The sequence below is a fragment of the Thunnus thynnus genome, chromosome 10, assembly GCF_963924715.1.
Source record: "Thunnus thynnus chromosome 10, fThuThy2.1, whole genome shotgun sequence".
NCBI classification, from domain to species: domain Eukaryota; kingdom Metazoa; phylum Chordata; class Actinopteri; order Scombriformes; family Scombridae; genus Thunnus; species Thunnus thynnus.
Window position 1 is genome coordinate 1,432,532 of NC_089526.1, and position 14,424 is coordinate 1,446,955.

The 14,424-nt window shown below is 41.8% G+C and overlaps 1 protein-coding gene and 1 long non-coding RNA gene across 3 annotated transcripts in view; one reads left to right on the plus strand and one right to left on the minus strand.

The window, feature by feature from the left end:
• Positions 1-10,761, plus strand: LOC137190755 (zinc finger protein 271-like). 2 transcript variants are annotated; one of them, XM_067600373.1, is made up of 10 exons: positions 2-163; positions 247-430; positions 1,931-2,042; positions 2,369-3,072; positions 4,425-4,736; positions 7,275-7,404; positions 8,379-8,680; positions 9,346-9,429; positions 9,594-9,738; positions 9,949-10,761. In XM_067600373.1, the coding sequence occupies exons 1-10, from the start codon at positions 120-122 to the stop codon at positions 10,569-10,571; spliced, it is 2,640 nt and encodes an 879-aa protein (XP_067456474.1). In that variant the 5' UTR covers positions 2-119; the 3' UTR covers positions 10,572-10,761. The 2 variants fall into 2 exon arrangements, with proteins under 2 accessions (XP_067456475.1, XP_067456474.1); XM_067600374.1 differs by lacking the exon at positions 247-430 and having other exon boundaries at positions 1-163.
• The window catches only part of LOC137190771 (uncharacterized), a 14,064-nt gene continuing 8,256 nt past the window's right edge, over positions 8,617-14,424 (minus strand). The window contains exons 2-3 of the long non-coding RNA XR_010930283.1: positions 11,135-11,238; positions 8,617-8,703 (exon numbers count right to left, since the gene is read on the minus strand). This is a non-coding gene — a long non-coding RNA (uncharacterized lncRNA). The remainder of the gene's footprint in view (positions 8,704-11,134; positions 11,239-14,424) is intronic.

Here is a 14,424-nt window from a genome sequence, read left to right on the forward strand (position 1 = left end):
AGCGGCAGCACTGAGCGAACAAGAAGTCATTCACCATCTTTGATTTTTACATTGAATTAATTCGGCACTCAATCAGGTTAACTTGTGTTTTTGCTAATTTAACAACGGCTGACATCGACATGAATCCACCCGACAGACCGCCGAGAAGTTCCTCTTTCCTCTGGTGTGTTTATATTCTGGATATCAAATCGATAAAGACCTTAATTATCGTTAAATGACAGAGCTGGTGGTGTTTCTCTGGTGCAGCCGTCCGGGACCGTCTCTACGTACAGTGACGCCTGCATCGGAGCTAGCTAGCATTAGCTATCATCTCATCCAGCCAAAGTCAAAGCTGTCGTCTTCTCCTGGAGGATTTTCATACGAAGGAATCGTCTGTTTTTTGGGACGTTTTGTATCGCGTCGGTGTGCTTCTCCTACACAGAAAACTACGGTACGTGTCGGTGTGTTGCAGTGAACGTTAACGCTTTACCGTTAGTTCACAATTAGCAAGCTAACTGGCTGCAAAGGGAGAAATCCTGATATCTGAACGGCTGCATCGATTAACAAGCAGGTTAACGGTGACAAATCACTTTAAATTAATCTAACATTGTGATGCGGTGCTTTAATACTTAATGCAGTGAGGGGTCATAGGCAGACAAATTACGTTAATTTACATTTGAGAACAATAATTAACCGTTAAACGTCAACTGGAGTCGTTAAGCTGCTAACAGTTATGTGTTGCTAAGCAACCACTTTACTGATCAGTTTTCACTGTAAAATCAATCATCCTGTGTGTGTGATACTGTATGATATCTGCCAGTACAGAGGACACTCCTGGTTATGTATTTAAAAATAAGTTAAATTATAAGTACATAAATGTATACATAATAAATGATTGTTTTTTTAGTTTATTTATTCTTTATTTAATCAGACATTCTCATTGAGATTAAGATCTCTTTTTCAAGAGAGACCCGAGAACAAGAAACATTCACAAGTCAAGAACACAAACAGAAACCACACAGTAGACACATAATTAATAAAAACATGAAATAATAAAGCTTTAAAATCTCCCAGAGGAATGAAAGACTCTAGTTTTAGGTAGTTTGCTGTTTATTCCATTTGAAAGATGAATCAGCAACTAGTTTGATAATCAGTTATTATCAAAACTTTGAATACTTTTGAATTTGCTGCTTTTTTTAACACATAACATTATGATAAAACATGAACTATTTCAGAATCAGAAAAAGGTTTATTGCACATACAAACCTTGTTGTAATGGTGCACAATCAAAAATAAGAACGTAAGAGAAAATACAAATAAATACCACAAAAGACAGTTGTTCTAAACGTATAAATAAGATTTATAAATTAAAAATAATTAATCGTAGTAAACATAATAGAAATATATTCAAAGTGAAAAGAGCTGCTGAGTTTTAAAATATTGTAGTGTGCAAATGTAATAATGCAAATAATTGCATAAATGTAATGAACTATTGCTCTATTTTGGACAAAATGGTCTAAATTCTGTGCCAAATCCCTCCTCACACTGGCAGGAAGAAAATCCTTTGTTGACAAATATTGAGTCCTTTATTTATTTATATTTTTCAATTAACGGCGTGAATTTTATGCTTTAAAAATTCACATGTGAAATTCATTCTCATATGTGAAGTGTCTGCAAACCAGATGTGACCATAATTACTCCACATGTGATTTTAACATTTAGTGTTTTTTTATATTAAATGATAAATTCACACAGTAAATATACGGTATTACATTTCTAAAAAAAAACTGGAATCAGTACGGAGGCTCTGAGGCCACCAAACAATCAAACATATTCAAGATTTTAATCTCCAAAACCCCTAAAACACGGTGGACATGAGGTGAGTGTTGTCAGTGGTAGCTGTGGGGTCTGGACAGGATCACCGACCGGTGTCCGACTATCTTTCTTTCAGAGCTCGGAGGCGACCGGACCACCTTCAGGAGGAGGAGAGCATGAGGAGATGAATGGAGTCAAAGTGGAAGCAGACCAGAGAGGAGAGGACGGTCAGCAGCTTCCTGCTGAAGGTCGGGGGAACATTTCTAACGTTGGTCTTGTCAAAATCTACTTTGACACATCTTTTATTATTTTAGTGGACATTATGTTTACAAGTAGTTGATTAGCACAGAGTAACTGAGCCACAGAGAACGTGCTCCATGGTTGATATCTGTTTATTTTACAATGAAACAGTCGCGTCTGCTGTGTAGTTTGTACTTGATGGAAACTTGGAAGCAGCAGATTACAAACACAGTGAGGCAGGCGGCACTGCTCGCCTTCTGAAGGTTGTGACAAAGTGTAAACTTGATGTATAGATTACTCTCAGAGAAATTAATGTCAGTATCATTTCCTACAGGAGAGGCGACTGTTTCAGACACCGAGAGTCCGTCTACACCAGAGGAACCAGGATTAAAGCACAACAGCCGTCAGTCCAAGCGTTGTCACCGCTGTTCAGTATGTGGCAGAGAGTTCTCTCATCCGTGCCGCCTGGCAGAACACATGATCACGCACTCTGGAGACAAACCGCACAGCTGCTCCGTGTGCGGGAAGCGCTTCACAAAGAAGATAAACATGGTGGTGCACCAGCGGGTTCATACCGGCGAGAAGCCGTACTCCTGCTCCGACTGCGGGGTCAGCTATGCCCAGCTGGCCTGCCTGCAGAGACACCGGCTGCGACACGCCGCCGAGAAGCCCCACCACTGCTCGGTGTGCGGCCGCGGCTTCATCCAGCGGCGATATCTCGTACAACACGAACGCACGCACACCGGGGAGAGGCCGTTCACCTGCCAGCTCTGCCCCAAACGCTTCGCCTCCAAGAAGGGCCTCACCGATCACCAGAAAACCCACACGGAGGAGAACCTTCACTCCTGCGCCATCTGCAAGAAGGTTTTCTCCACGCCGTCGTCCTTCAGAGATCACGTAAGGCTCCACACGGGACAGAAGCCTCATCCCTGCTCACTGTGCTGCAAGAGCTTCAACCGGCCGGGTCTGCTGAGGAAACATCTGCAGAAACATGCCGAGGAAAAGACGGCGGTCAAAACTGAAGCTGCTGCCAGCAAGGTGAGAGACGCGTTTATGACTCAACGTGGGTGATGTGTCTAAATGTTTAAAGGATTTAAAGTGTCTCTTAAACCAATCCTAATCCTCACATGCGTCCAATGTAAGTGACGAGGGACAAAATCTGCGAAAATGTGTCTCCGAGGTCATTTTTTAACCCTCCAGTGAGTTTGTTCTGGTCTGAATCAGTGGATGAACTGGTAAAACTGGTTCAGTTTCTTTTCACACAGAAAAACTGCAAGTGAACTAAAATGCGTCACTCGCAGCCAGGTGAGCACATTCTCTCCTCTCATTGGTCAGATGAGTGAGAACGTAAACACAGGAAGAAGATCGTATACTTGGTCGTTAGTCCAGGTTGGACCTCGATTCATTCTCCGGCTAGTAGCTTGTAGTCAGACGGAGGTCGGATCACAAACAAAAGCGCTTCACAAAGAAGATAAACATGGTGGTGCACCAGCGGGTTCATACCGGCGAGAAGCCGTACTCCTGCGCCGACTGCGGGGTCAGCTACGCCCAGCTGGCCTGCCTGCAGAGGCACCTCTAAAGGGTCTGTGTGGTTGTTTTAATATGATTACTGCGTTCATCAGATCTGCTCAAACACATCAGAGCAAAGGAGGAAAAACAACCATCCTGCTCACCCAGACTGGACAAGGCAGAACAAGGCAGGATGGAAAACTGCCTTCAGTAAAAATAATAATAATAATAACAATAAAAAAAGTGACCCTGTCCTTTAGAGAAAGTTTGTTGCAGTTTGTGTTTTTAACCTCCAGCACTAATGAATCACTGACTCCGACCACGACAGGACAGGGAAACAAACTTCAGGTCGTACATGTTGAACCGGAGCTGTGTAGACATTAAAATGAGAGGAAGTATGTTAACTACAGCTCTATGAATGCTGGGATGACAGCTGGGGATCGAAGGGTCTGCGTCCGGGTTTGAATACGTGTTTTGAATTTGTGAAGATGCGAAAGGTTCAAGTTAAAACGTCGTGTTAAGTTTAGTGCTGCAAATAACAATTATCGTCATTATCAGTTCATCTGCAAATTATTTCTCGATTAATCGTTTTATCCATAAAATGTCAGAAAATAGTGAAAAACACCTGCTATAATATTCCAGAGTCAAAGGCTTCCAGTCCAAAACACCAAAATATTCAGTTTAGTATCACGTTTGACAAAGTAAACCTTTAAATCATTTTATTTGTTGTCATTTTAGCTTGAAAACAATTATTCGACTATCAAAATAGTTGTCGATTAATTTTCTGTTCATCAGCTGATTGACTAATCGTTTCCGCTCTAGTTGCTCTTTAACAGAAAGCTTCAGGTCCCGAATGATCTTTTTATTGTCTCGATCACCAGGAGGAAACGCCTCACCGCTGCTTCCTGTGCCAGAAAGACTTCTCCACCGCCGAGAAGCTGCGGCAACACGAGCAGCTCCACCAGAGGGCGCTGCAGTTCGTGTGCGACATCTGCGGCCGAGGTTTCACCAGAGCGTCCAACCTACGGGAGCACGTGAGGTCTCACACCGGAGAGAGACCGTTTCAGTGCGACGTCTGCAAGAAACGCTTCTCCTTACAGAGAGTGCTCAGGAAGCACCAGGAGATCCACAGCAGAGAGGCCCGAAACACCGACAACAGCTCGCTGCCGCCGCCGCCGGGAGCAGACGACCAGGTGACGATCACATGGTCACTATTTACGAGTAATCATCTGATCACACATCACTAGCTCGATTAAATGAGTGGATTCATCTGCGTCAGTCACCTCTGATGTGCTGTTTATTCCGGGTAGAGATGTAGGCAGCTGCTGGTTTTGTCCAGATAGATTCATGACTAAAACTGTGAGTTCACACAAAGCCACAAACAGTGTTGTTGAGAAAACAACACTGACGTACATGATGACATCACGACTCACGTGATACTTTATGGATCAATTCGTTGTTTGTTTGGATCTTCATGAGAGTAACGAATATAAAAGAATCACCAGCGTCTAACAGAATTGACATTCATGGTCAGTCAGAACCCACCGCAGTGACCAGGAGCCGGACGCATAAACACCCACCGACGCCGTTTCCTGCACATAAACTGGTCTTAATGAACGTAGAACGTGTGGTGAGATTATAACGCTGACTTCAGACCAGCGTTAACGTGTTTCTAAAGCGATATGAGGCTGATGTGATGTGGTTTTGTTTTGTTTCAGCCCCCCGTACTCTGCCTCTGATTGGCTGGTACTCGTTGCCTTTGTTGGTTAGGGTATCAGAGTCAGAGCCAATCAGAGGCAGAGTAGGGCGGGTCTTCACTGCTGATGAGATGAGGTAGAGATGAAACAAAGTGAGAGACTGAATCTTTTAGTAAAAACAGTTTGTTCAGGTTGATTTTTATGTGTTTACTGTAAAATGCCAATCAAAGACACATTTATAGATATAATATCGACTATTCTTGTGTGATTAAATTTATAATTCTATTAATTTACACGTGAATCTACATTTTGTTTTTATTTTATCCTTCGTTGTTACATCCTGTAAAGTAAGTTTAGATATGAGCTACAAACTAATCATTGATTACATGTGTGAATTATTACTGCTGATGATGAATTAATGAGCTGGACGTGTAACGACGGGTTAATAGATCTCTAGTTAGTAGTAAATATTATGAAGAAGAAAATACACATTTGGGTAGAGACTTGATAATCAAGTGATGTCTGGGAACAACTCCTGCCTCTGACCCACGCTGCTTTGACCTTTATGATCCTGTCTGAATGCAGACGCGTTCTTTCATCAGACTGATAAAGCCGTGTGTACGCATGGTTCAGTCATTGTGGAACTGCGTGTTCATTTCCACTCTCGTTATGAGGCTTAAATGGACGAAGACGCCCTTAACCAGCTGTTCTCATATCAGCTCGCCGCCTGCTGAACCTCTCTGTGGACCTGTCGAGTGCAGTTTCACAGACTTGTGTTGCAGCGGTGAGTTTCTTCAACAGCCAGAACAGCTGCTGTTACACACTCTGCCTCAGAGGTCACAGGAGGCAAATGAGAAGCACACTTAATACCGTAAGATCAAACAGCTGGTAACCGGGAGGTAGGGAGGAAGGGCATCTGCATACAGGATCAGTAGGGGACAGAAACAGTAGGGGGGGGGACTGCATTCAGACAGGATCATAAAGGTCAAAGCAGCGTGGGTCAGAGGCAGGAGTTGTTCCCAGACATCACTTGATTATCAAGTCTCTACCCAAATGTGTATTTTCTTTTTCATAATATTTACTACTAACTAGAGATCTATTAACCCGTCGTCACACGTCCAGCTCATTAATTCATCATCAGCAGTAATAATTCACACATGTAATCAATGGTTAGTTTGTAGCTCATATCTAAACTTACTTTACAGGATGTAACAACGAAGGATAAAATAAAAACAAAATGTAGATTCACATGTAAATTAATAGAATTATAAATTTAATCACACAAGAATAGTCGATATTATATCTATAAATGTGTCTTTTTTTGGCATTTTACAGTAAACACATAAAAATCAACCTGAACAAACTGTTTTTACTAAAAGATTCAGTCTCTCACTTTGTTTCATCTCTACCTCATCACATCAGCAGTGAAGACCCGCCCTACTCTGCCTCTGATTGGCTCTGACTCTGATACCCTAACCAACAAAGGCAACGAGTACCAGCCAATCAGAGGCAGAGTTCGGGGGGCTGAAACAAAACAAAACCACATCACATCAGCCTCATATCGCTTTAGAAACACGTTAACGCTGGTCTGAAGTCAGCGTTATAATCTCACCACACGTTCTACGTTCATTAAGACCAGTTTATGTGCAGGAAACGGCGTCGGTGGGTGTTTATGCGTCCGGCTCCTGGTCACTGCGGTGGGTTCTGACTGACCATGAATGTCAATTCTGTTAGACGCTGGTGATTCTTTTATATTCGTTACTCTCATGAAGATCCAAACCAACAATGAATTGATCCATAAAGTATCACATGAGTCGTGATGTCATCATGTACAACTTGTTCCTGCTGCCACCGAGTGGCCAAATAATGTTCTGCAGGTTTAAACGATTAGTCAATGATCACAGCTGTTGATTAATTTTTTTGTTGATGGACTTATTGACGAAACCACAACGGCTCTGGAAGCATTTAGTGATGTGATGTAACGTGTGACAGCTGACAGCGTTCGACTCATCTCACCGCCGCTCTTTGTCACAGAAACCAGACGAGCAGCTCGCCGCCGACGGCAGCATGGCGGTGGTTTCCGTGGGGGGCGACAGCCTGAACGGGCTGCAGCAGGAGCTGAAGGTCGAGGACGAAGAGGAAGCGGTGCGTTCACTGACAAGCGGTGAGACAAACTCTGAACACACATCAGGTCACATCATTAGTTCTGCTGCAGCACGAAACGTAACGGAGCGCAGCAGAAAACAGACTTTATTCAAATCAGAGAATTTCATATTTAAACGTGTTTATACACTGAGGATGGACTTTTCAGTGGAAGAGGAGACATCTGTTGTCCAAGCAGGAGAAACGAATATTTACTCGTTCAGAGGTTTCTCTCTCTCTGACTCCTGATTGTCATCCCATTGATCGAAACACCCGACTCATAATTTCCCCTTCAAATAAATTGATAATCCCAGAGGTTCACACACTTTCACCACACAAATATTTAAGATTTGATCAGTAAATAAATGAACAAGTGAAAGGTTCTTGTCTCATTTGTTTAACTGGGTTCCATTTATCTAGTTCTAAAGGATTCATAAACTTCCAAGCAGCGCTGTATGTTTCAGCTCCAACTGTTCTCAGTTTCAGGTAAATTACAACAAGTTAACAGGCAGCAGCAATCTGTCATCAACTAACTTTTAATTTGCAGTATTTATTGATCCACTGATTTTTAGTTCAGTGTTTCACAACCGTTTCGGCTTCTGACTCTGAAACAAACAGATCCGTCACTGCCAGTCGGACGTCTACTAGTCGTCAACCAAAAGGAGATTTTTAAAATATTCTTTACTTATTTTTATTTTATTTTAATGAGTTGTAGTGACCCAAAATGTAAAATTATCTCCTCACCTCATGACCTTCAGATTGTGAGTCACTGGTTTAGTTCATTCAGGTAATGATAAATGTACCTCAACTTCATAGAGACCAAAATTATATTTCTTGTGACAATCAAACAAATCAAAAAAACAAAGTTTATTATGAAACAAATGAAATCAGACACATCAGAGCATTAAGATTAAAGTCAGTTATGCAATAAACCAACACACACACTCCTCTAACATCCGCCGACCTGAAGCTTTATTCCTCTGTTGATATTCGCAGACGGCAGCACGAAGAAGCTTCACAGCTGCTCCGTCTGCGGGAAGAGCTACCCGCGACCATCCCGACTCAAAGAACACTTCAAGATCCACGCCACGGAGAAGCTGCACCGCTGCTCGGTGTGCGGGAAGGCCTTCACCACCACCACCAACCTCAGAGCTCACGAGAAGATCCACATGGCCGACAAACCTCATCCCTGCAGGATCTGCCCCAAGAGCTTCCTGCGGCCGTCGCTGCTGCGCAAACACATGAGGATCCACATCAGGGACGGACTCATAGCCGACCCCGCAGACGGCCTCGACAAGGTGAGTCCAGGTCCTCGAGACACCTGGAGAGAGTAAAGCTTAATGATGGGGAGGAGTCCTGCCAGAAAAAGATATATATTGTGCACAAAAAGCTAAATGTAGGATTGCAGCTAACTTAGAGCTGCAATGAGAACTATTGAATTAATTTACAACTAATTGATTAATTGTTTCGAATCATTTTTAAGAAAAAAAAATGTCCAAATTCTCTGATTCCAGCTTCTTCAATGTGAATATTTTCTGGTTTCTTTAATCTCTACGACAGTAAACTGAACATATTTGATGACGTCGTCTCTGGGAAACACTGATCCACAGTTTTCACCATTTTATAGTCGTCAGATTAATCAATAATGAAAATAATTGTTAGTCGCTGCTCTAAACTAACAGTTATTTTCATTGTCAATTAATCTGCAGTTTATTTTCTCAGTTAATCGTTTGGTTCATAAAACATCAGAAAATGTGACGTTATAAAATGTTTTGTACAATCAGTCAAAACACAAAGATATTTAGTTTTCTGTAAGACAAAAAAAACCAACAAATCCTCAAAAAATTGGGCTTTTTTGCTTGAAAATGATTTAAAAGATAAATCGATTATCAGATTAGTTGCAGACTAATTGACTAATCATTGCAGCTGTAATAATTTGTAAGTGGTTGTTTTTGAGTTTCAGGACTTCTGGTTAAACATGAACACGGAGGAGGAGGAAGAGGAGGGAGGCATCAGGATAAAGGAGGAGGAAGGTCTGGACGAGCAGGTAAGAAACTCAGCTGTTATTTATATTCTAGAGTTCTTTTGAAGTGCTCGGCTGTCTACGTCTAGCAAACACCATCCGCTGCTGAAGATCATGTCATAGAATTGAAAGCTCTAGAACAGCAACTAAACGGACCTTAGGGTGTCTTCTGTCTAATAATCCTGCAGGACCCGGACGACCTTTCTACAGCTGCAGAGTCCTTCATGGTAAAATCGGAGGAGGGTTTGGTGATGAAGGACAAAGAGGAAGCAGACGTCAGCGGTTTGATCAACTCTGACGGAGAGGAAGAGGACTGGAGACCAGCGCTCATCGGTACGTCTGTAAACCTGCAGAAACACACTTCACTACAAAGATTTAAGAACTTCTTACTACATTCATAAACATTCATATCATAATGAAGTCCTGACTTCTCATTTTGAACATCTGGATGTGACTGTTTCACAACAAGTATTGATAATATTGCAGCTTCTGTTGTTGAAGGTAACAGTTGCAGCTGTAAATCACCTTCATGTCCTTTGACAGAACAAGATGGCCGCTCAGTGATCCAGGCTGACAGCGGTGGTGACGGCAAGCGGAAGCACTGCTGCCCCGTCTGCGGCCGCGACTGCTTCAAGGCGTCGGCGTTGCAGAAACACCTGCGGATCCACTCTGGCGAGCGTCCGTTCCAGTGTCCCACCTGCAGGAAGAGCTTCACCCAGCACGTGCACATGACGGAGCACCAGAGGATCCACACGGGGGAGAAACCTTACACCTGCCCCGACTGCAGCAAGAGCTTCACCTTCTCCAGCGCCCTGCGCCGCCATCAGCGGCTGCACACCGACGCCCGGCCGTACCAGTGCGCCGTCTGCCAGAAGACCTTCAAGCAGCAGAGCTCGCTCAAGAGCCACCAGCTGACTCACTCGGGCGTCCGTTACCAGTGTCCGCTCTGCAGCAAGAGCTTCAGCCGCGCGCTGGAGCTCACCTACCACGTGGACGTGCACTCCGACACGCGGCCGTACTTCTGCAACATCTGCAAGAAGAACCTGAGCGGAGCCAGGATCTTCCGCAACCACATGAAGAAGCACCAGACGCCAAACTCACCGCTCTGGCTGCCGCCGCTTCCTGGAGCGGGACCGCAGGAAGCCGAGACGATCTCAGAGGGATGATCATTAAACAGGCTTTTGACTTGTCAGCAGCATCATGTTCACACTAAAAGTCACTTGGTAACCAGTTATGACACCTGATGGACCAGTGGACAGACTGACTGGACAGTATTCAGTATGTTTGTAATACTGACGCCATCAAAAACTGAACAAAAACTGTTATTTCCTCATTTAAAAAAAAAAAAAAAGTGACTTTTAAGTGACTTTAAAGGAGTAGTTTGCCATTTTGGGAAATACTTTCTTTCTTTGTATGAGTGATGTTCAGATGGATGTTCAGGATGTGGTTAGCCTAGCTTAGCATAAAGACTGGAAGCAGGGGAAACAGCTGGCCGGTTCAAACCACCTGTGAAGCTCACTGATTAACACTTTGTATTAAACAAACGTCGCTCAACAGAAATGTCTCAAAGTTTGTCGTTTTAAGGAGATTTACATGCTGGAAACAATAGTGTCTCCATACACATCACTAAAAAATAATAGTTCCATAGTTGCTTTTTGACATTTGTTTGTGTTTCCTCTGCTTCCAGTCTATCTGTTAAGCTAAGCTAAGCTAAGCTAAGCTAACGTACGTAAACACACATGACTGATCCATCCAAACATCTCGCTGTCAGAATCAGATTCAGCTTCATTTGACTCCGGTTTAGTGGCTCTTCATGTATTTATATACAACAATCTGCAGAAAGATACACAAAGACAACAAGCCGAACAAAGATAATTAAACATAAAGAAATCACTATTATGTACAAGTGAAAAAATAAATACATATAGAAACAATCAATGGCCAAAATACAGCGTCTCTACAGGCAGAACAGTTTCTGTCAATTATAAACAGGATCAAATAATGCTGAAAAGGGGCTGAAATCAATATTGTATAGGTAAGAATGTAGTAAGTTATTTTATATACACATAGTAGGTGGTTATGTGCAGTATATACAGCTTATTGAAATATAAATTTAACAGTAATGAATGGTATGTATACACTTTATTGCACATTTTGTATTTTAAACTAAATATATATATATTTTGTAGGTACAAGATAAGCTAAGAGATCAGCAGTTGAACGCATTTCCCAAAATGTTGAACTATTCCTTTAAAAACAAACCCATTGAAAGAGTCGTTGGTGTTCGACAGAATCCTGACAGATCAGGTCTTTCAGGTCTTTCTAAACTTTTGTGTTTGTGACGCTGCTGCAGCTCAGCAATAAAACACAAAGAGATCATTTCATAACCAAAAGACACAAACTTTAATAGACTGTTGAAGTCTCGTATTTGCTTCAAGCTGAACTGCAGAAGTCGTTTTTACACAGATCACAGCAGTGGTTTCCAACCTGTGGGTCAGGACCCTTTAATGGATCATTCTGGTGATTCTCTATATTTCTCCTCATGTCAACAAATCTCCTGTTTGGATCCAAACCAACAATGAACTGATCTACTAACCAGTATTGTGTGTGTATCATGAAGAGTTTGGTCACGTTAGTTTGTTTAGAAACGGCTCCAAAGACTAATAACAGCATCACGTTCTCAGTCTCCAGAGAGTAGTTCCGTGTAAGGCAGACGCTACTGAGCATGTGCAGGAACACGGTTCTGTTTACAGCTTCACCAGCTTGTTGTGCTGCAGATAAACAACCTCTGGACTTTGTTCTACATTATAACCAACAGCACAGAGTCCTGAGGTTGTGATGTTGTATGCAGCAGAACAAGCTAGTGAAGAGCTGTAACCTTTGTGATGAAGGAACATGTCACCCAGTGCAGCGGTGTGACTCACTGTTTCTGGACAACAACGGAGGAATCAGATATATCAGCTTTGACACACACACACAATACTTGTTAGTAGATCAGTTCAATGTTGGATCCAAACATCAGATTTGTTGACAAGAAGAAAAATATAGAATATCAGCAGAATGATCCTTTAACGCGTCACAAGATAAATCTAAGTCTGTCTATACAGGAGGCGTTCAGGCGCAGTGTTGAGTGTAGGTCACCTGTGTTTTGGCTGCGCTCAGAGATCAACACACAATAACTGAAGTTACTTGTGTAAAATGGAAGAAAACAGCGTGTGTAGACGACTGTATTGATTAAAATAAAAGCATATCTGTTCCCGTCAGACACAACACACAGACGTACAGTTTAGTTATTTCGGACTCTGACAACTATAAAAATTAACAGCAGTCTAGTTAAACTGCTTGCTGCTTGTAGACGTACGAGGACACACCAACATCTCTCTACATGTACATATGAACATGTGATTATTAAGTATTAACACAGACTTCATAATGTGAACCTGTTCTCTAAGTTCTGGGCGATTTTTGATATTTGGTGCTTGAAGTTTGACTCTTACAAACAGGAACTAACAGCAGCCAGATAACCAGACTCAGAGGAGACCCTCACGTCTCTGTTGCCTACCCATATGAAGGTCAAAAGGTCAGTCACAGAGCCACGCCCCTGGAGCCAGCAGGGGTTCAGTGCCTTGCTCAAGGACACTTGTGCTGCTGAGCATGTCAGCGTGTCACAGTCGTAACCAAAGGGAGAGAAAATATCTACGTGAAACAGTTTTAATTATTTATAGTAGAAATCACTGAAACTCTGACTGCTGTCATCGTGTTTCTAATCACTGATCAATAAAGTGACTGAGAACACAAAACCGTCTGTCATTGAGTCTTTCACACATCTGGCAAAGTGAATTAATCTGAATGAAAGCTGTGAACGTGATTTACATACAGTTAGAAGTTGGATGAACCTGCTTGTATCTGGACTTTATTCTCCAAATATTACTATTGTAATTACTCCTTTTTCCTCGTAATGACTGTGAATCTGCATGAACGATATTTGGCTAATTACATCAATATCAATAACACCATTAAATTTATAAGAAGAAATCGTTTTCTTAGGATCTGTGAAAACTGCAAATCAAATTAGAGCTGCAACAGTTTTGCAATTAATCTGCAACTATTCTGATAATCAAATAATCGTTTTATTCATTTTTAAAGCAAAAACGACAAATATTTGCAGGTTGTTGCTTCTCAAATGTGACGATATGAAGCTTTTCTCTGTCATACATGATAATAAACTGAATATCTTTGGATTTTGGACTATTGATCAGACAAAGCAAGACTATTTAAGACGTCACCATCTAAGAAACTATAATGGCCTTTTTTAAAACGTTTCTGACATTTTTAAGAGATTGGCAGATTAATCGATAATCTTTAGTTGCAGGCAGCCTTAAACCAAACCGCACGTCATGGTAACACAAACAAAAATAATGACATAAATATTACAGCAAGATCAAAACAAAACCAAAATATATGTATCAGTGTTTCAGAATGAAAATGAACTGCTTACATCAATATCAGGTTAAAACTGTCATGTAACCCGTCGCCTACATTACCCACAATGCAACTCAACCACCGACAGTCCAAATGCTCCAGAACAGCCACTAAAACTGATCTTAAGGTTTTGTTCTGTGATCAGCTGGTTAATCATTTTAAAATGAGAAAAAAATATATAAATATAAGAAGATCAGTTCATCTGGTTAAAAACTGAACTAAAATTTAAAACAGTACAAAAACTTCTTAAAAGTGCTGCAGTGTTCGTTAGAGCCACGTGTGAAAGTGTTGACAGAACAAACAACATATTGATGGTTGAAAAATGTCGAGTCTGTCCTGCGGGTGGCACTAGAGGAAAGATCAGGCAGTCCTGCTGTGGGCATGTATTCATCAAACTCCTTAATATCAATTTATTACATGTGTAGCACATAAATATATATAAAAATTATAACTGGAAACAAAAAGAAAACCAGACTGGAGCAGGAAAGAAAGTCTGTTGCTGGTAGAGGAGGAAGATTAAAGGACGAGTTCACAATT

What these genes read in the sequence shown, in the direction of transcription:
- LOC137190755 (XM_067600373.1), top strand. Translation starts at nt 120, where the DNA reads ATGAATCCACCCGACAGACCGCCGAGAAGTTCCTCTTTCCTCTG. An exon ending in AGAAGTTCCTCTTTCCTCTG is followed by an intron (nt 164 to 246) that starts GTGTGTTTATAT and finishes TCTCTGGTGCAG; the next exon opens with CCGTCCGGGACCGTCTCTAC. An exon ending in CTCCTACACAGAAAACTACG is followed by an intron (nt 431 to 1,930) that starts GTACGTGTCGGT and finishes TCTTTCTTTCAG; the next exon opens with AGCTCGGAGGCGACCGGACC.